The 24,753-nt window shown below is 37.6% G+C and overlaps 1 protein-coding gene across 1 annotated transcript in view; it reads left to right on the plus strand.

Moving 5' to 3' along the window:
* Positions 1-24,043, plus strand: part of hibadha (3-hydroxyisobutyrate dehydrogenase a) — a 32,479-nt gene extending 8,436 nt beyond the window's left edge. Inside the window, exons 5-8 of the mRNA XM_079828983.1 lie at positions 12,669-12,802; positions 16,429-16,505; positions 20,701-20,857; positions 23,091-24,043. Coding sequence (XP_079685109.1) covers positions 12,669-12,802; positions 16,429-16,505; positions 20,701-20,857; positions 23,091-23,249 — 527 coding nt within the window. The 3' untranslated portion in view covers positions 23,250-24,043. The remainder of the gene's footprint in view (positions 1-12,668; positions 12,803-16,428; positions 16,506-20,700; positions 20,858-23,090) is intronic.
* The last annotated feature ends 710 nt before the right edge of the window (positions 24,044-24,753 follow it).

Genomic DNA, 24,753 nt, shown 5'->3' on the forward strand with positions numbered 1-24,753 from the left:
GATTCTGAGGGAACACTCTAGAAATCCTCCCGCCTCGCCTCCTCTGGAGCTCAGGCACATTAGCATTGGCGCGTTAGCACGGCTCAGATTCGCGCACAAACACCGAATAAACGCCTTCAATCCGCAGATTTATGAGTGCGTCAGATGAGCGAGCGCGACACACATCGACGCGCACATTCGCGGGAATAAAGGTGATCCTGAGGACGCGATGAGCGGATAACACACACACACACACACACACACACACTCACAGCCGGACTGATGCTGGAAACACACACAACGCCACACTAAAGCAGCACAGATGTCTGATAACGGGATGTGTTAACCGGACAGGCCCGTCTGATCTCCCCGGGTTCGAGTCCCGCGCTCCGCTGCACCGACCCGCGGCTCCCGCTCACGGAACCGAACATTCATTTTGTCTTCTTAATGATTAAATTGGACAATTTTCTTCTAGAAAGACAAGGTGTTTAGGTGGAGAAAAAACTTCTTCTTTACCTTGACATGTTTCGACTGCAACCTGCAGTCTTCCTCCACCTGAACAAGTTGTCTTTCTAGAAGAAAATTGTCCAATTTCTACAGTATGTTGGTTCTGATCTACTTCCTAAAGGAAATAAGCCTTTCATTTATTTGTTATTGTTTAGTTCAACTTGATGAGTCACAACACAATGTGATGTATTCATTTCTGTGTAACTACACGACACTACACGACAAGTGCTTTGAGTTGTTGTTACTCAATAAAAGAGTTAAGTAATTCAGTAGCTGACTTTTTTTTTTATACTGCAATCACTTTGTAGTGTATTTTCGTTTACTGTTGTGAAATGGAAAATCAATAATCGCTAATCGAGAATTGTTGATAATCGAAAATCGACTGTAATCGAATCGGGACTTCAATAATCGTAATCGAATCGGGAAATCAGACAGATTAACCACCCCTAGTTTCAGTGTGGATGAGATACTTTTGGAAAACGCTAGTGTGGACGGAAAGCGCTTTGAAACGAAAAGCTGTTTTCAAATGTATCTGTATTAATGTAGTTTAGTAATCCTGAAGACATTTAGCTTGTTCAGGTGTGTTTTATTAGGGTTGGAGCTAAACTCTGCAGAACAGCAGCACTTTCCCGTGGTGTGGTCTGTGTTAAGAGTGATTGCATCTGCTTGGGAGAATGTCGGGGCCGCACCACAACATGTTGAATATTTATGATCAGAACGATACCCAATCAGAAAGCGAGCTTTTTTTTATCGTCATGTTTGTGGTCTCTCACATTTTGAAAATCTGATAAGATTTTAAAAGTCTTTTAGTGTGAGCCAGCCTTTATTGTCAGTGTTGCTAAATCAATTTCTGTAGAGTTGATTGAAGAAACCTACAATTTTCCAGAAACACAAGCACACTCCCGTTATATTATGCAGATTCTCTGGGAAGGCTCTGTGACAGGGCCTTTAATGGCCTGAGCCGTTATGGAGGACAGCGCTGTCAGTAGATTTCACTTTGATGGAGCCGTAATGTTGGCTCTCCCAGTGCCAGGGCCTTTCATGTAGATAAAAGGCCATAAAGAGCTGAGAAACTGCCCTGGACAAGCACATGTTTAAGATGCACAACTTGTGTGAGTGGGGAAACTCCTCAGGCTTTAAAGGTTTGCTGGATGTATGTTTACTGATTGGCGTCTGTAGTGCAGACAAGATTTTAAAGAGCTTGTGTTTGGACTAGGCTATAAAAAAGTGAATGGGTGTATGTGTCCAAGCCCTTGGAATAGACTGTGATCTAATCCTTCCTTAACATCTTAGCGGTGACGATTTGCCATTTTCTTCAGATTATATCCTTCTTTCCTTATGGATGGAAGCCAAATGAAGGGGTCAGAGAAGACTATTTTTGCAAAATAAAAAAAATCATCTTGATGCAAAAAAATGCTAAGAAAATGTGTTTGAGATTTTAAAGAAATACTTCACCCCAAATTATTATTTTTTTAAACATTATTTACGTAGCCTTTTGTCATTTCAAATCCATGGAATAAAAAGGAGAAATTTTTTAAATATAAAAAGTAAATGAGGACAATCAAGCTCAAAGATGACAAAAAAAGTTATAAAAGAGCTTTGTACAACTCCTGCACCATATTCCAAATCCTTGGGTAGCCCTTCAATAGCTTTTTATAGAGAAAAGACCAAAGTTTTAGTTATTAATTTTTTTTTATCATTCCTATTTATTGTAATTGCATGGATAACAGCAACCAGCACATCATTTAGAAATTCTCTATTTGTGTTCCACAGAAATTCATACAAATGAAGTCCCTTTTTGCCCATTCATTTGGCCAACAAGTCATGTCAAAAGCATTTTATAGTGCACACTAAAAGTGCAAATCAGATAAAAAACACAAAACTAAAAATAGTATAAAGCCCTCAGCATTCAATAAATCCAAGCATAGTACACATAAACAATACATTATGACCTGAAATTTGAGAGAGAATGTATACGTATCAGTAGTGACAACAAATCAACCTCCACACTTTTATCAGGTCTATGGGGAACATTTATCAGACCACTTTAGAAAACATAGCAGCACTAGTGCTTATAAACAGAGTGTCCAGAAGGTGGCACTCCAGCCATCATGACGCCATTGTGCCTGTTCACAGCATTCTCCCATCGCCTGTCCTCTCACATAAGGTCTCTGTTGTGGAAAGGAGTATTTGCATGTGTGTGTGAGATCATGTTGTACTTTTTTAAAGCTGATTTTCTTTTGATATAATTTTATACTCTTGGTTTTGTGTTCTTCTCTCTGTGCGTCACTAAGGTTTGGCACATCAGACTATGTTTCTCAAATAATACACTCGTAAAATGACGAACAAACTCTGTCTTTCTTTCTTTTTTCTCTCTCTCTTTGTCCTTTTGCGTAGATTTGTAATAAACTCAAAAGCACAAACCTCACTGTCTGCTGTTGCAGAATTGGACCCACAACAAACCCCCGGCTAACGTCACACGCTCTGAAACGTGGGGTGTATGGCCATTGCTGCGTCTAACAAGTGCTCGGCTAGTTAACAGTAATTACCCACATTCCTCGGTTTTTGCTGAGATTGCGGCCACACTGTTGCTCACTCTCACTATGAAGCTCACGTGGGAACACTTTCTGTGCAAAAGAGCATTTGTGTCACAGTTTTGTGTGTGGTGGGACTGGGTTAAATCTGTTTATTTTATATTGTGTAGGGCAGTGTTTGTGCATTGCTCTCACGATGTCTTAACCTCAAGTCAGTGAGGTATTTACTAACGTACGTAACTCCTAATGTATATTTGTCTACCGTGGTCACTAACGGTGCCATATTCACATTTAACAGTTAAACTCCCCTTTGTTGTCCTTGTCTCAAATCTAGGCCCTTACTGAATGTGTGAAATTGTCTTTTCTTCTCTCCTCTCATTTATTATCACTGATCTAACAGCCTGCATGCACGAGCTGTCTCGATGGAACAGCCTTCACCCATCAGGCCCATATGTAGATCAGGGCTAATAAAGGAGAACATGACAATCTCTGGCTTTCAGATGGTCCTTTCAAAATGCATTACAAGTTTATGTGTTAATGTGTCAACTAAGTCTCTCACGTGACCAAACAGACTAGAAAAGAATATTTACTCCTTTATGTTTATTTTCTATTTTTGACTACAATTTTGACTATTGAGTTTGGTTGTTTTTTCATCAATTTTGTTTTAAAAATGAGTTAATAAATAAATAAAAATAAAAATGAATAATAAAGATGTTAATCAGACAGACTGATGAAATGTATTTATTTACATTTATTTAAATTATTGTTAATAAAAAGTCAAAATCTTTTTTTTTTCTTTGAAGATATTATTTTTTTTTATATTATAGGGACTGCCAAAAGTGTAATTTGTTTTTGAAGTAATTGTTCTATAATGGATTAGCAAACCATTAAAAAAAAAAAATGTTAATCTTTTTTTTTATATATATATATATATATATATATATTTCCAGAACTTTCAGTGCTTTTTCTTGAAAGATTTTTATATATTTTTTTTTCTATTTTTTTTTTTTAAATCTATATATTTTGAGGATTTCCTGAAAAATAAAAGGATATTTATTTTTTCAGAGATAAAATATATGTGTGACTATGACAAGGAGTTTTCTTGTTTCATAGCATTCCGTGTTAATAGAGTCTGTTATGCTGTTAGCTGATAGTATTCAAATTATTCACTCATAACGGTAGCTCCGCTATCCTGATGGGACAGCAGATGCCCCTTCACAATAAAAAATCTGGTTTTAGATTGACCAGAAATAAGATCACTCATGGAGAGGTGGGACCCCAGATATGTCCTAATGTAGATCAGCTTTCCCCGTGCTGTTTTTGGGCACTGTGAGCACACTCATTAATATCTCTGCCCTCTGTCGGCCGGAGCAGGAGGGGGAGGAAGAGACTGGCTGATAGATAGGTGAGTGACAGAGGAATTAGCATAACAAGATCCTTGCTGGGAAGGCCAGGGACTGGGAGACGTGTGTGAAGGGGGTGGTCGGTGTCTGTCCTGAACTCCAGATGGAAACAGACCCATAGCAGCTGTCTAACTGGGACTTTATACCACTGTGTGTGTGTGTTTGTGTTATATTGATATTGAGTCTGATTGAGCAGGAAAGAATAATCAGATATTACGATATCATGCCATTTTAAGACTTTAAGAATTGTAATGTTTGTATATTCTGATGTGTACATGATTGCTTCTAAGAAGTAAATTAAAAGCTGTCTGTCATTTTCTGGTGTCATCTGGTATGCACTTATGCCCCCTGTCGAGGGACTGTCATTCAAAAAAAAAAAAAAAACCTCCCATTTAAACAGTCACTGTGGATCACAGAATTGTATGTGTGTGTGTAAAAAATGGGTGTTATTATGCAGCTTTTGAGTCCTCAATTATGGATATATGTTTAAAATGCTGATGATGGTACTATTAGAGGAACATGTGTGCATGTGTGAAGGGCCGCTAATCAGCATCCTTATAGGAGCCGATACACTGATGGCTCCTGGCCTGGGAGAGCATTGATTCCAGATCATTCTTCACTTGTTGTCCATACTCAAAGGGACCGTGCAGTCGCGTGCAGAGGATGTGGTTGACAATGGTGGTGATTAAAGTCCTGCTTATCTGAATGATGAAGATAATCCAGAAGCTGCCTCTGTATATGCAAGACTCCCTTGTGACCGTGTGAAGGTTTACATCTTTTTGTGGTGGCTTGTAAACTCTTTTGCCTCTGTGATCCTGTCAGTACGCCACAAGGGCTGCTGGCGTAGAAACTATTAATCCATGTGAAGTTCTCGTGTGTGTGCTTTTATATACAAAAAGAAGTGTATTAAGTTTTCTTGGTTTTAATTTGTCTGAGAAAATATCTCCTCTTGGTTGTAATTTGCTTGTTTTAATTCGTCTGAGAAAATATCTCCTCTTAGTTGTAATTATAAGGTTTAGCCACATGAAGCTAGTAAATATGTTTGTTCCTCTTACGCTAGTAAGAGTGTTCCCACTGCATCAAAAGCCAAAAAAATACAAAAAGGTTTCTTAAAGGGATAATTCACCCAATAATGAACTACGCAACAACAACAACAAAAATCTCAGCCATCATTTACTCACCCTCATAATGTGTATGACTTTCTTTCTTCTGTGAAACACAACAGAAGATCAAGTCAATTAAAATTTATTTATACAGAAATTCAGGATGTTATGTTTATAAAATCTTAACTTCATGCTTTTATGGTCGCATTCAGCAGATTAGAGCTGGACAAAAATATCAAAAAGCAAGCAAGCGGTTGAGATATTCTATATTATATGTATCGCCTTATGCGCATAACTGTATCTATGCTGAAAAATTATATATAGATATATAATTTATATATAGAGCTAGGCAAAAATATAGTTACATTTTGCGACAAAATAAAGCAGGAAGTTAAGATATATAGTGTATATAGTATATTTGCTATATAGTATATTTCGCATATATTGTAGTGTACTATATGTATCCATATAAAGTTGGATTATACACCGATCAGGCATAAAATTATGACTACTGACAGGTGAAGTGAATAAAACTGATTATCTCTTCATCACGGCACCTGTTAGTGGTTGGGATATATTAGGCAGCAAGTGAACATTTTGTGCTCAAAGTTTTTTTTTTTTTTTTTCGGTCTGCAGTGATCAGTATCTATCAAAAGTGGTCCAAAGATGGAACACTAGTTAACTGGCAACAGGGTCATGGGTGGCCAAGGCTCATTGATGCATGTGGGGAGCGAAGGCTGGCCCGTGTGGTCCGATCAAACAGACAAGCTACTGTAGCTCAAATTGCTCAAGAAGTTAATGCTGGTTCTGATAGAAAGGTGTCAGAATACACAGTGCGTCGCAGTTTGTTGTGTACGGGGCGGCATAGCCGCAGACTAGTCAGGGTGCCCATGCTGACCCCTGTCCACCGCCGAAAGCGCCAACAGTGGGCACGTGAGCATCAGAACTGGACCACGGAGCAATGGAAGAAGGTGACCTGGTCTGATGAATCATGTTTTCTTTTACATCACGTGTATGGATGGGTGTGTGTGCGTCGCTTACCTGTGGAACACATGACACCAGGATGCACTATGGGAAGAAGGCAAGCTGGCGGAGGCAGTGTGATGCTTTGGTCAATGTTCTGTTGGGAAACCTTGGGTCCTGCCCTCCATGTGGCTTTGACACACGTACCACCTACCTAAGCATTGTTGCAGACCATTTACACCCTTTCATGGAAGTGGTGGCTGTGGCTGTGGCCTCTTTCAGCAGGATAATGCGCCCTGCATCAAAGCACAAATGATTTAGGAATGGTTTGAGGAGCACAACAACAAGTTTGAGGTGTTGACCTCAATCCAGGTGTTGGATCTCAATCCAATCGAGCATCTGTGGGATGTGCTGAACAAACAAGTCCGATCCATGGAGGCCCCACCTCGCAACTTACAGGACTTAAAGGATCTGCTGCTAACTTAATGGTGCCAGATACCACAGCACACCTTCAGGGGTCTAGTGGAGTCCATGCCTCGACGGGTCAGGGCTATTTGCAGCAACAGGGGGACCAACACAATATTAGGAATCAGTATAGCCTGATTTGTGTGTGTGTGTGTGTGTGTGTGTGTGTGTGTGTGTGTGTGTGTGTGTGTGTGTGTGTGTGTGTGTGTGTGTGTGTGTGTGTGTGTGTGTGTGTGTGTGTGTGTGTGTGTGTGTGTGTGTGTGTGTGTGTGTGTGTGTGTGTGTGTGTGTGTGTGTGTGTGTGTGTGTGTGTATATATATATACACACACACAAACTTTTATATATAGAGCTGTGCAATAATAGGGAACATTTCTGTGACTGTTTACATTTTGCAATAATATAAACAATCATGCACCTGAGATTATATTGCTTTACATGAATAATACCATATGTATGTGTAACAAATGTGGTTCAATCAAACGAAGGAGAATATATAAAATTCCAAGAATTAATCTTTTAATAATAAACCAACATTTTCTGGAGATCATACAAATATGCAGACGAATGCAGAAGCGTAATATCATACAGGTATACATTATTTTTTTTATTTGATTATTAAATTGCTTAATTTAGGTTTATACATAGTTTCCATGAAAGAGTTCAAGATAAATCTTTTCATCTTACTGCTGGAGCTGCCAGTTTGCTAAATTTCAAATAATTGTTAAACAGCAAGCACAAACTATGCAAAAGTGGCAGCCCTTCCAGTGCAGCAGTGTCCAAATGCACTCACTCGTTTTCAATCACTACTTCAAGTGAACTATATTAGTGGAGTAATGTAAGGAATTGTGAATGAGGGTAGGGGGTGATTTCGAACACAGCATCGGTCAACTAAGAAGACATGAAATGAACACAGGAACTGCAAGCACAAAACTAAGCCAAAACAGAACATAACCGCCACAGTATGCAGGTGAAATAGGATGTACTGTATACTTTTAATGTATCGCTACTAGGCCTGTCGCAATTGGTCGATACAATCGACTGCGTCAACGTCAATATTTTTAGTCGACTGGGTAAGTTGGGTACAATATGAAATTGTATTAGTAGCCTACCAGTACTTTAAAAATGACAGCACTCTAATAAGAGCAGTATTTCTTAATTTGCGTCGATGTGTGACAGGAGGAGTGAGGACGTGTGTGAGAGCTTTGCTTCCATCGTTCACTAAACAATGGAAGCAGAACAGTCAAATATATACGCGCAGCTCAGGAAAAAGAAAGCAACAGAAAAGTGCGGCGCGGCCGGGACGTTTGAGCCCTGTCAAGGGTGAGTTTCCAGACCCAACATCTTGATGTGGGTCTGGCTTGTCAGGCTAAGTTTTTATGTTTTTTTTAACCCTAAAACAATGATAAAACAATGAATAGTAAGTTCTGTCATATTATTCAATTAATTTTACTGTTTTTTGCCATGGTTTCGATTCAGTATCAGTATTGAGGTATTTTAGTCTGGTATCGTATCAAAGTCATAATTTTGGTATTGTGACAACACTATTCTATATAAAAAGTATTTGCTGATATTCTCTTTTTTTGTTTTGTTGGTTTACAAATGTGTACCTTTTTACATTTTTACTCTTTTAGTTTTACATTTTGTCAAGGGCTTGTTTACATATATACTTTTTTATACTGAAGGCCAACGTGGCAAGTTAAATTAAATGTTTTTAAGTAAAATTGTTGAAAATTATTGTGATAAATTAGTCGATAGATTAATCTATCGTCTAATTTATCGATTAAAGTTTTTTTTTTCTAGGCTTGGTTATGTTTATGGGGCGCAGTATAACATGTCTTAATACTTCTTTCTTTTTTTTACGCCGTATTTTTCTTATATTTTACCTTTATTCCACACCGCTGTCTCCACTGTCCTTTGAACGGCTCGTTTGCTTCCTGCTTCAATGAAGCCCATCCCTCCGAAAAACGCAATGGTCTTAGATTGGTTAGATGGCCAAATGTAGTTTGTAGTTCTGCAACAGCTCTCTCTCTCTTTCGTAATGACTGCGACGTGGCCTCGCCCACTTTGTTGCGTGTTCGCGGGGGCAGTGTTTATGTTAATAGCAAGGGTTTATGATGTCACCAACCCGGGAAGAAGCTTGTTGTAGTCCAAACCGGCCATTTTTGTAGGCAATAAACTGCCATAACTTTAAAAGACAATATCTCCGTTTACATTGAACTTTCAGCGCTAACTTTGCAGATACTGTTTGTGCTCAAGCAGCAACATTACACACTAACTAAAGTTTAAAAAGTGAAATTGCATGCAACCACCCCTTTAATCGATTAATCTTTAGTAAAAGATTAAATCGTTAGTGGCAGCCCTAATCGCTACATGCCGCTGGACAATAATACAGTTTTGAAAATACAGTATATAAATATATTTAAAATATAAAATAAAAGCCTAAATTCAAAGTGATCGTCATATAAAGTGATTGTGTCTCTTCAGGAAATTTGGACTAAACAGCTTAATTCATATGGATTAGTTTTACAATCTCTTTAGGAACTTTTTGATGCATCAAAGTGGGGTAGCTGTCAATGGAGGGACAAAAATCTCTCAGATTTCATAAAAAATATCTTCATTTGTGTTCTGAAGATGAACAAAAGTCTTATGGATTTGGAACAACATGAGAGTGAGTAATTAATGAACGAATTTTCATTTTTGGTTGAACCCTTTAAGTAACTTACAATGTGCATTTAAGAATGCAACATGTGCCAACCATCTTCCCAAACTTGTAGTCAGAAGCACTTATAAACTTACTGTTGTCAACAAAAAAAAGTGCAGTTTTCTGTCAAAATAGAAGCTTTTAAATAATAATTGTAAGTATTTTACACAAAATGTTGGACCAAATTGTGCAACCTTACAAACGTGGAGTTTTAGCAGGTTTTAAATCGCAATCCCAATTTTTTTTATATTTTTTCCAAATCCTGAAGCCCCCTGTATCGTTGTTGTCGTTGTTGTTGTTTCATACAGTATTGTTTTGGACCCCATTGGCTTTCATTATATGGACAAAAACAGCTGAAACATTCTTTTTAACATATCTACTTTTGTGTTCCACACAAGAAAGAAAGTCATATACAACATGCGGGAGAGGAAATGAGAGATTATTCATTTTAAACGGCATGAGCAGCATGAGAAAACTGGCTTATGAAAATCCTCAGTTTGAGTAGTTTAAGTGGCACGAGGACTGTATGCATTTATAGACCTGATTATCCAATATGGACAAATATAGCTTTGATCGTAAAACTGAATGAATCATTGACATCCTCTGATATAGCGTCTATTTTATCGAGGTTTGCCTAATGTTTTTACAGCAGTGTTTCTGGTATTGGAAACACAATAAGAACGGTTCCTAGAATGTTCTCTCGAGATCTCTTTAATGCCCTGCCAGTGCAGTCTTTTAGAGAGACAATCACTTTCGAATCCCTATTGTCTGTTTGCAATCAATGCTGGTCTTTTTACAGTCAAAAAGAAAAAGTTATTGATCAGCTCAGGAGGCTAGCTGATAGATCGCAAAAAAGGTTGTGTTTGTGTGTGTGTGTATGCGTCTGGTGGGGTGGGCTGGGCTGTGCTGGAAAAAGAAATGATTTAGTAATTTAGAGTCTTTATTACTGTCAGCAGTTCTTGAGGTTTGTTGAAAGACGACAAGAGGTTGCATGGGGTTTTTATTTACACACAATAAAGGCTCCGAGATCTACACGCTCGTTGAGGTGGTTCAACGTCTTGCTCTGCCTGGGAAAAGAGGCTCATATCCACAAATGTAGTTTAATGTAACTGTGCCACTAATGAAATGTTTTGGTGTGTTTTTTTTTAAGTGCTTAAAGCACTAAGTGTTTTTTTTTCAAGTTTAAGATGCTGGAAAGAGAGTTTGTGGTATCTAACACCACAAACAACTGCGCACTTCTCCGTCAGTGTTCACGTTTATGTGGGTTTCTTCATTATATATTTGCTGTTATAGACTTAGTCTTTTAAAGATTTGACTTTCTGCTTGTTTGAGTACTTTGGTTAACTGGATTATGTTTTCAGCTATAATAAGAGATTCTCTGTCAGTCAGTTTAACACATTTTATCATTTTAAACGTTTATTTTGCAATGCATATTATGTTTATTTATTTTATTAAATGACTGGATAAATACACAAATGCAATGCAATGTCATCAAATTAAATACTTTATTGACATTATTGTATTATTTGGCTCTGTCTGCATTTGCATATTGTTTTTGCATTGACTTTAAATGGATTATTATTAGCATTGTAAATATGCTAATGTGATGTCTTCATTTTACGTGATAAACCAGTTTAATTTCAATAATGTACACATTTTTATAAAGGTAAAATTTCATATTAATGCTTGTTTATAGATAAATAAAGCACACTATGCACACATTTACTCTTTGAGATTGCTATGTAGCATAAGGGAAATGACAGACACGCTGAGCTAATGAGAGAATTATTGATGACTGATAAGTACGGCAAAAATCAATACAGGGGAAGTCATAAAGTCTCTCTTTTCCTTTCACTCTCACTCTCTTTCTTTATCCCCATTTCACTCGATCTATCTTACATCAGCTCTTTTCTCTTGGTCTTTAATAATTAACTTCAACATTATTAGCTTCTCAGTATAAACAGCCTATTCATTAGTGTTGACACACAACACACACACACACACACACAAACAGACCACTCATCTCAAAGCACTGCATGCTTTTTTCCAGGTCACATTGTATCCAGTGTTTGATATAAATTAGGATAAATTTGATTTTTTTTTTGTGTGCATTTATGTGGGTATTTAGGGATTTTAGTGCAGCAGATGAGGTTGTAGTGTTTTAAAAAAAATCGGCCTATTTTATTGCTTTAATTGCATTCTAATCGGGCAAATCCCTGGACACGCATATCTATGTCAGTAGCATTAAAAGCACCCCTCCCATGTAGAACATGGCACGCTTTAACGTGATTGGCCACGCTTGGTCTTCATAAGGCGTGGCGCTTAATTGAACATGATAAAGTGTAAAGTTAATTACCCCTTAGAGCTGTCACTCATACCCCAGGGGGCGTGTTCACTTAGGGGGAGGAGTGTCGCTTTAGGCACAGCTGTTGTACGCAAGTGTATGTGTTTGTGGGGAGGAGGACAATGGGTCCTTGTCCTCAGAGAGTTGTGAAGGATGATTTGGACAATCGGCTTTTAAAGGCAAACACTCAAATGTTGTCCCGCTGGTGCCAGACAGCTTATTAATACCCACCTCTTCCCCAAAACACAAGCACACACACACACACACGCACACACACACGTTGACTGAATGAGTCAAATTAGCAGGTTACATTTGATTTTTTTACATTTATATACAAGTTATATAATAAGTGTACAAAAGAAATGATTACATCACAAAAAAAATCTTTGGATCTTTGAACATGTAATATGTCTGTACTATTGTTTTTTTTTGTTTGTTTTTTACCATTTTGATGTAATACCATGCTTTTCTTAGAAGTGCTTTGTTTGGAGTACCATGAAAATACCATGGTATATGAATATATTTATTTATTTATTTTATTTGAATGTAGTACCTTGGCATAATCGTCTTGATAATGGTACTGCCACAGCATTGCATTTAATTGACAATCATTGATTTTGAGCGCATTTTTTTATGATTTTCAAAAGCATGACTGTGTTTTGTCCAGGTGTTGGTGCAGCTAGTCTGGCTAAACTCACCTTCATGGTGGGCGGAGTCGAGGAGGAATTTAATGCTGCCCAGGAGCTGCTCACCTGTATGGGAGCAAAAGTAGTGTACTGTGGTCAAGTGGGAAGTGGACAGGTAAATACACACATACTTTAATGCACTTTAGCCTGTAATTGATTAGATAATGTAGTACAGTGATGGTGACATCAACAGTACTTCAAAGAATACCATGATATGACCATGGTACATGTCATAAAAGTCCCCCAAAAACATTTTCTTGCTATCTTCTAAAATGCCAAATACAGTGTGTTTTCTGTTAAAGGTCCTGTTCTTCGTGATCCCATTTTTCAAACTTTAGTTAGTGTGTAATGTTGCTGTTAGAGCATAAATAATACCTGTAAAATTATAAAGCTCAAAGTTCAATGCCAAGTGAGATATTTTATTTAACAGAAGTTCCCTTTCAAAGCCTACAGCGAACGGCCGGTTTGGACTACATCCCTGTACATCCTGCTTTAATGACGTCAGTAGATCAGTTTGTTGACTAACCTCCGCCCACAAGAATACGCAAAAAAAGGGGGCGTGGTCTTGTTGCTCTCCCACGTGGAGAAGAGGAAGTGTTGCGTTCGGTTGCGTTTGTAGTGTATTTGTCACCATGTCGTCCAGACGCTGTTATTTTCATCCCGGAGTCAAATCACCTCTGTTTGGCCTTCAGGGACGCTGTACTTTGAGCACATGCATCTCCCCGTTATGGTAAGAGGCGTGACCTTTCCGGGCAACGTGTGCTAAACTGCTGTCGAATCACAACATGGGAACCGCTGGCACAATCAGAACTCGTTACTTATTTCTGAAGGAGGGACTTCATAGAATAAGGAAATCATCAAGACGTTTTTAGGACAGTGAAAACAGCGGTATACAGATAAGTAAATTGTGTGAAAAATACTGTGTTTTTTTACACGCGAAACATGAACACATGTTATATTGCACACTGTAAACACAATCAAAGCTTCAAAAAATCGGAAAAACGGGACCTTTAAAGACATTAAAGGTAGGGTAGGCAACTTCGGAGAGGCTATAGCAATAGCAAGCTAGCTTTGAAAGCATAAGATCCCACCATCCATTCAGAGCGCTCTCCAAAGCCACGCCTCCTGTCCAAAGTGCATAGCCAGAGCAGAGTATGCAAAGCGTCACAAGAGACTCAAAGCACACAACATTACAATAATAATGAATGTAAACAACTTAGAGCTCTGACTTGTACCACCTGACTGCTGCTGTCGAACCGAGATGATTGCAGTGATTGGACGTGACGTTTTTTGGTCCTCAGACTTCAACAGAAGATATATGTATTTATATAAGTGGTGGGCATAGATTAATTTTTTTAATCTAGATTAATCTCACTGTAATCTTGAAATTAATCTAGATTAAAATGGCTCATTTGAATTCTGCCGAAGGCATTCAGAATATGTGTGCTCGTAAGTGATCGTTTGTCTTTTTGTAGTTTGAATAATAAATAACTTCTGTCCCTTTAAAACCTGACGCACGCATGGATCCCAAACACTGTTCCTGTGAGCTGGTTACGACTGTGTTTACGTTAAAACTCACCAAGATGGGCATTGAGACATTTTTGAGTGTATTTGACCATTAATAAGCTGGAAAAAGGAGCTCATTTTTGCACTTGTATGTCAGAGGCGGCTTTATTACGGTATGTGTGTGTGCGCTTCAGATGCGAGCGCGAAATCTGCGGGAATTAGTCAAATTAACGTTATGTGCAAGCCCGCGCGAAATTCAGACCGGTCACACCAGTACTAACACGCTGTCATGAGGAAAAATCCAGCAGAACACCCGTTCGCTATGTTCAGAGGGTTAAACGGACTGAATGAGAGGAGGCGGGTGCGTGTTAACTCGTTGTCGGTCGGAGAGGAGAGGAGAGCGCAGCTGATATCGATACTGTAGAAAATGAGTATCGTATTGTTTCAGATATTTCAGTATCGATACATATCGAAATATTGATATTTTTGACAACACTAGTAGGCATACACACAGGTTCGAAGACTCGTTCTCTCGCCCCTACAGTGCAATTCGGCTAGGTATACATCCGCACTAAAATATCAAGGTGAAAGTCATCATAGCTTGCGTAGTATAGACCCAGCTCCCAACCCAACTTTGAGAATAGATTAATGGCCATATTTTTTTATCGCCCGATAAGAGTCTCACGTTAACGCATGCTACCGTTAACGCCGATAACGGTCCACCACTAATTTATATATATAAATTATAATCTATATTTAGACAACTTCTATTATTGATTGCTATCAGGATGTGAAGAGAGTTTCAACAAGTATAACAAAAAGTGTTCATGATAAACATTGGCTACCTTTATGAATATAAAAACATATTGTCACATTGTTTTTGTCCATTTTTATTACCCTTTGTGACTAGAAAATTAAAAAGTTAAGATCAGTCTTAAACGGTCAGGAAACTTGTAAAAAATAAAAATACTTCTGCTGCTCATTTCAAACTTTTCTCTCATTTCCATTTATATTGTTTGTTTTTCTGCCGTTTAGAAATAAAAGCTTACTGTATCATGTGTCAAGTTTATGAATGCCCATTAGCAGTAATGCATTAGAAGTAACAGGAGTTATGTAATCAGATTACTTTTTCAAGTATCTAGTAAAGTAACACATTACTTTTAAATTCAAATCAAATATCTAAGTTAGTTTTTCAAATAAGTAATGCAAGTTTGTTTTCCCATTTATTGACTAACACTGCTCCTATTCCCACATTGAAAGAAATCGGGAGTAAGTGCAGAGGTGTTGTGTGCGCTGTGTAAACATGAGGCTTATTGTAGTTCTAGACTAAAATGTGAGCATGCATTTACTCTCACTTGTACAAAAACAGATTCAATATTCCTCAAAATGAATAAAAACAGTGAAATGCAATAATTAAATGTTAACTACAAATTTACATTTATGTATTTAATCTCAATTTATTAACCAATGTCTTTGCTGCTTACCTCCAATGGCCCAATTCAACTATATTTAATAAGCAAAAATTATTTTAGATAAACATTACATTTGTGTTTCAATTTATGTGTTTATTGCTGAAGTAAGAGTGTCGAACTTTCTATTTTTCTGCAATCCAGAAAGGTTTGTTTGAGCTGCGCCCTCTACTGTACAGGCGTAAATTTGCATTTCCTTCAGCCTGAGCCTTATTCATTGAACTTTTGGTGATAAAGGGCCTTTACATTTTCCAAAAATAAAACTTTTTTAATTTAAATTTTTTCTGTTATTAAAAAGCAAACAAGCAAGCCCCGGCCAGATGAGTATATTAACGCAATACATTACTTTCCATTTAAAAGTAACTAAGCAATGTAATTAGTAATTAGTTCGTTTTAGGGAGTAAAGCAATATTGTAAGTTATTACTTTTAAAAGTAACTTTCCCTAACACTGCCCATTAGGAGTGTTGATCTGTTTTATGTCAAAGTTGTTGCAGCTTTGTTTCCATAAATTATGATTTTTAACCCGTTAAGTTCTGAAAGTTACAGTATGGTATAATATCTTCATACGATATTATATATCCCATTTAATACAAAAAAAAACTATGGAGATGCATTTTAATTAGATGGCATTAGACTCCACATGTGTTAATTGGTGCATAACAAATTTATTTTATTGGCCGATGTCGATAAAAGACCACAGGTTAAAAAGCCTTAAAATAAATTACTTCTGTGGCTGAACTGATGTTTTGCAATTTTCTCTTTCAGGCAGCAAAAATCTGCAACAACATGCTGTTAGCAATTGGCATGATTGGTACAGCAGAGACCATGAACCTCGGAATTAGGTGAAGATGTGTGTGTGTGTATGTGTGTACGTGAATCAGGGTGCTGTATAGCTCAAAAAAAAAAAAAAGTTATAAAAGTAGTCCATATGTTCTCTGCTCTAGTTTCAAGCTGTTTTAAACTGCTGCACGATAACTTTGTATAAAAAAACGGACTGATATTTAAAGGGGTCAAGCCATTATTTAAATAAGGAACCTTTTACTGTGATGTTAACCTTATAATGTTAGTAAAAAAAATTTGAATACATATATTTGCAAAAATTCTATTTCTTGCAAATAATACATCACTACACGCTTCACTTGCCCTTGCACTGCACTTTATTAAATGTGTATATTGTTATTTATGTATAGTGTTAACTTTTCAAACATTGTGTTGCCTTACTGCCGTGTTACAGAGACTTGCACCTAAGAATTTCACCGCTGGTTCACTTGTGTATACAATGTGTGAAAATAAAGAGAATTGAATCGAATTTAATTTAATTTAAAAAGTATATATTTTGACCCTCTGTCTGAATCGCTCAATTTTAAGGTTTTCACTGAAAATCTTGCCATTCGCTCTGAAATCATTTCATTCATTTAAATTAAAATAAAAGAGTTTGTTCTTAGTTAATTGCATTTAAAAAACATTAATGTGTAGGCAATATCTTTTCTTCTTATTAGTACTGGTGAATGCAGAAGTAGTCAGTGTTGCTTGCATATGCAGCTCAATAGGCTGGACTCTTCACTTGTATGAGATATGTATTCATATTCACTTGAGGGCAGTCTTAAAATCTAGCACACACCAAGCGATGTTATCCTTCTTCTCAGGGATATCAGGAGGGTGTAGACATCTACACTCTCAAATGCACTTATGCAGACTCATTTAGATGCCTTGGGTTCCTGGCTGTCATAAATCTCCCATGCTGCACTGCAGCGTGTCTTCTCATGCAGCAAACTGCACATAGAGAATGTAAAGAGGATGAATGTTTGACTGAGATATTATGATTTTTTTCTTTCCACCAGAAAGCAAAGGGATGCGCGGGAGGAATAAATCTCTCACTATGGAGAATTATAAATATTTTTTCCACCTTTCATGTAATATCTTTTTGTTCTTAAAGTTTTTACCTTCATTTTTTGGATTGTTTTTCCAAAATGGAGTATGTCTAAATTAAGTATTCATTTTAAATAAAATTAAAGTAATAACATTTAAAAATACAAAAAATAGAAATTCAATGCAACAGGGTTGCAAACTTCCACAAAAATTAAAGAAAATATATTTTTGTAAATATTTATTTTGCAATAACTTTGGAAACAAGGCTGAATGCAGTCAACACTACAATTTGTGTAAAAAATTATAAAATGGAATCAGATTATTTACTTGTAAATACCATTAGTGGTAACACTTCACAATAAGGTCCCATTAGTTAACATGAACTAACAATGATCAATACATTTGTTATAGTATTTATTCATCTTTGTCAACATTAGTTCATATAAATACAACTGTTCATTGTCAGTTCATGTTATCTCAGGTCCATTTAAATAACATTTACAGGTACAATTTAACATTTTAATAATATTACTAAGATTAAAAAAGGCTTTAGAAGTATTTTTCATTGCTAGTTAATGTTAACTATAACCAAGTGTTGGGTGTCTCTAGTCATGCATGATGTTTTGTTTGGAAAAGAAGTGTCCCCAAACGACCGCTATCTCCCCTCTCACTCTCTCTCTCTCTCTCTATCCATCTATCTTCACTTATGCATGCATATGCTGCTGTCTACACTTTAAAAACAGTAGCTACAACTGAGAATGAGCCCTATTTTTTAATGATCCCACATACACACTGAATTGAGAGGCTTTGAAAGTTCATCCACTACACAAATGCCCTCACACACACACAGCCTGTGTACAGATGTTTAAAAAGATAATTGACATTTGGTAATAAACTCGTTTGTTGCCTCTTAAAGACATTAATAAAATTGTGGCCTGTGTGTGTTTGCTTATAAGACTATGTGTTTATAATCTTGAGAGCATCAGGGTTTGATGAAGATGAAATAAGAACAAGGAGTATAGTGTATAAACATAAGTATTTAACAAAATGGGGCCCCCTTCTAATGCAGTGATCAAACATCAAACGCCTCTAGTTTATTTCCTCTTTTCCTTATTCTTAAACTGTAATTTACTCATCCTGTTTAACCAGACACTCACATCTGTTTTCCTTTCCCTCGCTGCCATGGTATTAACCTGCACACATTTTACACTCGGTTTAATTTGCCAAATTTGCACAAGTGTCTTTTGAAAGTGTCTCTTTCATGTAAATTTGATGTGTAAATGGTTTGGATAATATCCATAGGAGCAGAATGAGTGCTATACAAAGTGACGTTTAGCATTTTAACTGTGAAGGCGCTTCCCCTCCTTCACGCACACACACTCGTTTCTCTTGCAGAGAGTGATTTGTGTTGTAGAAGAGAAGCCAGGTTGCAGTTGAGGCGGTAACCTTTTCAGTCACTGACCCAGAACGTGAGTGTGAGTGTGAGCTGGGGGAAGGAGGGGGACGATGTTGAACATATGTCACCGGTTGTCCCCAAGAGACAGAGAGACACAGACATAAAGGGAGAGAGAGCGAGAACAGGAGATTGATACGAGGTCAGTCAGTGGGCTGTTTACAGACATTAAAACCCCCAAAAACAACTGTCAAATGACAACATAGCTCACATACACATTATGGAGAATAACATTTCCAAAACAGTCTGTAAAAACAGACAGTGTGGGACGGACGGATGGATGGAATAATAGAAAGGGGAAAGAAATAGAGTTTTTATGCACAGCTGTGTGTCCTTGTATCTTAATTATTGCGTAGACTTATAAAAGTCTTTGTGCATGTGAGTGTGTATATGAAGGCGCGGCCCCCTGAATGAGAGACAGGTGGAGTTACTGTATAACTGGCCTTAAACACTCATCATAGTTTAATAGACATAAGAAAGCTAAAAAGCGCACTTTACTGTCTCACCACCGCTGCCGCTCCGACGTGAGTGTGCACGCACACGCGTGTGTGTCGAGTTGCTCTTGATGTGGTCATATTTATGTTCTTGTTAAAGCAAGAGACGGCAGCTCTTTGTCCAGTTACACATCATCCGCAGATTTCCCTCTTTTTTCCCCTCTTCTCTTCATAATCCTTTTCTTTCAAAATGGCTTTTTGTCAACTGCCACCCATTTTTATTTATTTATTTATTGTCTCAGGAAACAGTGTGCTAGTTGAAATGTGTTTTGTTAGTTTATTAGTGGTGTTTGGGTCAATATTGTGATACTATTTTTCCTAACTATTAATTTATTCAAAAATACACAAGTTAGTTTAATGTACTATTTTATTTTCTGTGATAAAGTTGAAAATGTCACAGTGAGACAACTGTCCTAATCTATCCTCATTGTCATCATGATGAAAAATATTTTGTCAAAATATTTAAAAAAAAACTATTTTATTATTATTTTATTATTATTATTTGAATAATATTTAAAACTTATCAGATAGTTGAAATCTTGGCTCGTCACAAGCCAAGGCTAGTTCATGTTGAGTGACTCTTTTAACTGATGACTTGAACACGTGTGTGATTAGATCAAAACATTTTAAAGTAAAACATGTAAAACATGAAACTAACATGGATACGAAGAGTATTTTTCCAAGAACTTGGCACATGTTTTTTTCATGAATCTTAAATATTTGTTCTTAATATCATAGAGACTTGAGGGTGAACTCGACTAAATAAGCAACTAGCAATGCCCTAGCAACCACATACTAAGCCCTGGCTTTTTTTAGGTAATGCCACAAATAGTTGTTTTTCCTGTCTGTCAGCTTCTTTCTTTATTATACAATGTCGTTTAGGTGCACAATCATCTGTAAAGCAGCAAGGCCTATTTCACTCAGATCTACTTTAAATGCAGGACTGAAATCACCCCGGTTACTCTTATAGGGGGACAGATTGGTGGGGGTGAGTTAATAAGACAGCTGCTTGTGTCAGAGTTTTATTACCCCTGCATTTGTGTGGGGGACAACAAGCGAGAGAGTGGAAAATGATGAACTGCAGCTCCTGTTAAATATCAATACTGTATTATCCAGGCCCACTTTCCACTTAGGGCTGATCTGGTCCTGAGCCTGAAGGTCAGCACTCTGTCTGACCTCTGTCCTTTGACCTTTCTCTCTCTCTTTCTCTCTTTCGTTCAGACTGGGTTTGGATCCAAAGCTGCTGTCGGAGATTCTGAACATGAGCTCAGGGCGATGTTGGTCCAGCGACACATATAACCCTGTCCCAGGTGTCATGGAAGGAGTGCCGTCCGCAAACAACTACCAGGGAGGCTTCGGCACAATGTTAATGGCTAAAGTAAGTGGAGGCATTTTTTTTTCTTTCTTTTAATATATATACTGTATGAATTTACACATACTGTATTTCCCAGGAAAAAAATTATTTACATTTAACAGTATTCAGAACAGAAAAGGAATGAAATAAAAATGTATTTATAAAAAATGTACATAAATTATAGTGACATTCATTATTATAATTATATATATATATATATATATATATATATATATATATATATATATATATATATATATATATATATATATATATATATATATATATATATATATATATATATATATATATATATATATATATCATTATTATTTATTTTTTAGAATTTTAGTGGGTGGGATATATTAAGAAGCAAGTGAACATTTTATCCTCAAAGTTGATGTGTTAGAAGCAGGGAAAATGGGCAAGCGTAAGGATTTGGGTAAGTTTGACAAGGGCCAAATTATAATGGCTCGATGACTGGGTCAGAGCATCTCCAAAACTGCAGCTCTTGAGGGGTGTTCCCGGTCTGCAGTGGTCAGTGTCTATCAAAAGTGGTCCAAGGAAGGAACAGTGGAGAACCGGCGACAGGGTCATGGGCAGCCAAGGCTCATTGATGCACGTGGGGGGTAAAGGCTGGCCCATGTGGTCTGATCAAACAGACAAACAACTGTAGCTCAAATTTCTCAAGAAGTTAATGCTGATTCAGATAGAAAGGTGTCAGAATACACAGTGCATCAAAGTTTGTTGCATATGGGGCTGCATTGCCACAGACCAGCCAGGGTGACCATGCTGACTCCTGTCCACTGCCGATAGCGCCAACAGTGGGCACGTGAGCATCAGAACTGGACCACAGAGCAATGGAAGAAGGTGGCCTGGTCTGATGAGTAACGTTTTCTTTTACATCACGTGGATGGCCGGGTGCGTGTGCATCGCTTACCTGGGCAACACATGGCACCAGGATGCACTATGGGAAGAAGGCAAGCCGGCGGAGGCAGTGTGATGCTTTAGGCAATGTTCTGCTGGGAAACCTTGGTTCCTGCCATCCACGTCGATGTTACTTTGACACATACCACCTACCTAAGCATTGTTGCAGACCATGTACAGTACACCCTTTCATGCAAACGGTAATCCCTGGTGGCTGTGACAGCGTTCGGCACAATAATGTGTCCTGCCATAAAGCAAAAATGGTTCAGGAATGGTTCAGGAGCACAACAACGAGTTTGAAGTGTTGACTTGGCCTTCAAATTCCCCAGATCTCAATCCAATTGAACATCTGTGGGATGTGCTGAACCAAAAAGTCTGATCCATGGAGGCCCAACCTCGCAACGTACAGGACTTAAAGGATCTGCTGCTAACATCTTGGTGCCAGATGCACACCTTCAGGGGTCTAGTGGAGTCCAAGACTCGACAGGTCAGGGCTGTTTTGAAAAGGGGGACAAACACAATATTAGGAAGGTGGTCATAATGTTATGCCTGTATGTATGGTATGTATGTATATGTGCATGGCTAAAGTAGTTCCAGGCAGGTCTTGACCGCATTACATCACTTCAACAAATGATTTCACATATTTCAAAGGTCCTTACAGCCTACAACAGCAAACGAACCAACACCCACAATGACACTCAACAAGCAAATAAATACAGTAAACAATAGGTTAAAAAAACGACAAATGATTTTGCCTCAAAATTACATTTTATTGTGTATTTTGTATTTATTATTTATTATGGAAAAGCACATACTCTCTTTCTTCCGCTCTCTCTCACTCAAACTCACACACATACAGTATTGACACACTCACACAGAAACGTGTTGTCAGCACTGCTCTGACGATTTTATCAGTAAAATAGTTTAACAACTTAAAAGCTACATGACATTTCTCACTAGTGAGGCAATAACGGCGCTGTTCTTAAAGCAGATAAACTTACAGTTATTCTATTAGTAGAGACGCTGCTGCCAAACACTGTTGAGACCCACACAGACAGGTCATTCAGACACACTTAATCTCTCTCTCTCTAATAACTGCATGAATCTGCTATCAGCTATCAACCTTTGTTACTATAGCTCTAAAAATGTATGTTTTGCAATTAGATGTGTAAGAAATTAGTAAGGACAAAAACCTGACAAAACAATGTTTTAAGGTGTGATAACCTTAGTATAAGCGGAATAATTGACTTCGGGCCGTTGAATTATTGAAAAATATATGTTTTATTTTATTTTTTTTAAACAAAAGAAAATAACAATGTTGTGTTCACAGGATCTTGGTTTTGCTCAGAACACTGCGACCAGTACCCGGACCCCAATTCCTCTTGGTTCTTTGGCACACCAGATCTACCGTGCCATGTGTTTTGGTGGCTACTCTAACAAAGACTTTTCCTCCGTCTTCCAGTTCTTACGAGAGGAGGGGGTACAGTAGGTCTGTGTAATCCGGTTCAAGTGGATGTGACCCAGACTCTGTGTGGGTTAAAATGGACAATATGATAAGCCGGTTTAGTATTGATATGCATGTGTGTCTGTTTTGAAAGGGATGTTGTATGTTGAAGCTAAGGAGTGTGGCATTGAGAGTCTGATAACTCTGTTAGGTTGCAGCCTGATGTTGACATTCAAAACTTTACAGAACCATGTTTAACTAGTTCTGTATGACCTGATCAAACTGTTACTCAAATACCAATTGTTTACAATCATTCATTTTCATTTCATTTTACTTTGACCCAGTTCTGAGCCAAAATTGATTTTAGGTCTTGATCAGACGCTGCTAAAAATGCTTAAGGATCCAGAAGACATACCTCATCTGTGTCAGTTTTGCTTAAACTGAATCTAAACTGTGAAAAATGTTACAGAAAAGTAGTAGGTCCCTCATTTTATCTGTAGTTTGCACACCTCAAAACTGACCTCCGTTTTACACTACATCTCTATATTATTTGTGCCTGATTCCGACCATCATTTCTCTCATTCTCCATTTCTTTTCCACTAAACAAAGGGCTTTAAGCCATCCTGGTGTGTATGTACATATGTATAGCCTAAATGTAAAGGTGCTGTACTGAGTTTGAGCAGTGTTAATAATTGTCTCTGCTTTATAGAGGTCCTGTTGAGACTCGCACTAAAAAGAGACAGATGCCATCTGTGCTAGCCACATACACTCGCCCATGTCCTCTATACAAAAATGTTCTTGTTCATATGTTGTCCTCAATAAAGAAGTTAATTAAGTTATTAACTGTCATCTTTTTCAGACTAAGATGATATCTACACCATCAAACTGATTTTCAACAATAATGAATTAAACCTTTTCTGCCATTGGTCTGGAAAAACCATTGTCCCGTCCCAAACTCCCACTGTTGGTTGCACTAATGTGGCTGTGTTGGGCTGGTTGGAATGGTCAAACGATAAGAACAAAGTTTTGATAGCAGTGTTTATGAGTTGGTTTTTCTATGAAATCAGCCAACAAATGGTTTCTTTATAGTTGTCTCTGCAATTTAATCTGAGTATTTTAACATTCAAACATTCCCTTTATGCTGTATCTCTGACATAATGCGGTTTATAGCTTTTTTTGTTTAATAAGGCTGCGTTTATGTTTGATGTCTGTTTAACTAGAGGGCCGGTGTGCATTGGTTAGGTAAGGACAAGGGACTTGGCATCACTTTCAGGTTTAGATGTTAGCATAAGTTAGCTATAACAAGAAAATCAAAGGTTTACAGGTGTACATGTAAAAATGATCAGTGTTTATAGCTTATGATGTTTACAAAAGGAGAAGTAAGGTTGTAGTAACAGTACAAATGAATTAGTTCCCTCACTGCCCTCTGACTTCCTGTCCTGATGTTGGTCCTCCGGTGTCTGCGGCCTGCCTTGCTTTTCCATTGTTCTGTCCACGTGTTCACACGCACTCATGCTCTAAAATGATTTCCATCATCACAATCAGAAAG

This window comes from Gobio gobio, assembly GCF_949357685.1.
Source record: "Gobio gobio genome assembly, chromosome: 11".
NCBI lineage: Eukaryota > Metazoa > Chordata > Actinopteri > Cypriniformes > Gobionidae > Gobio > Gobio gobio.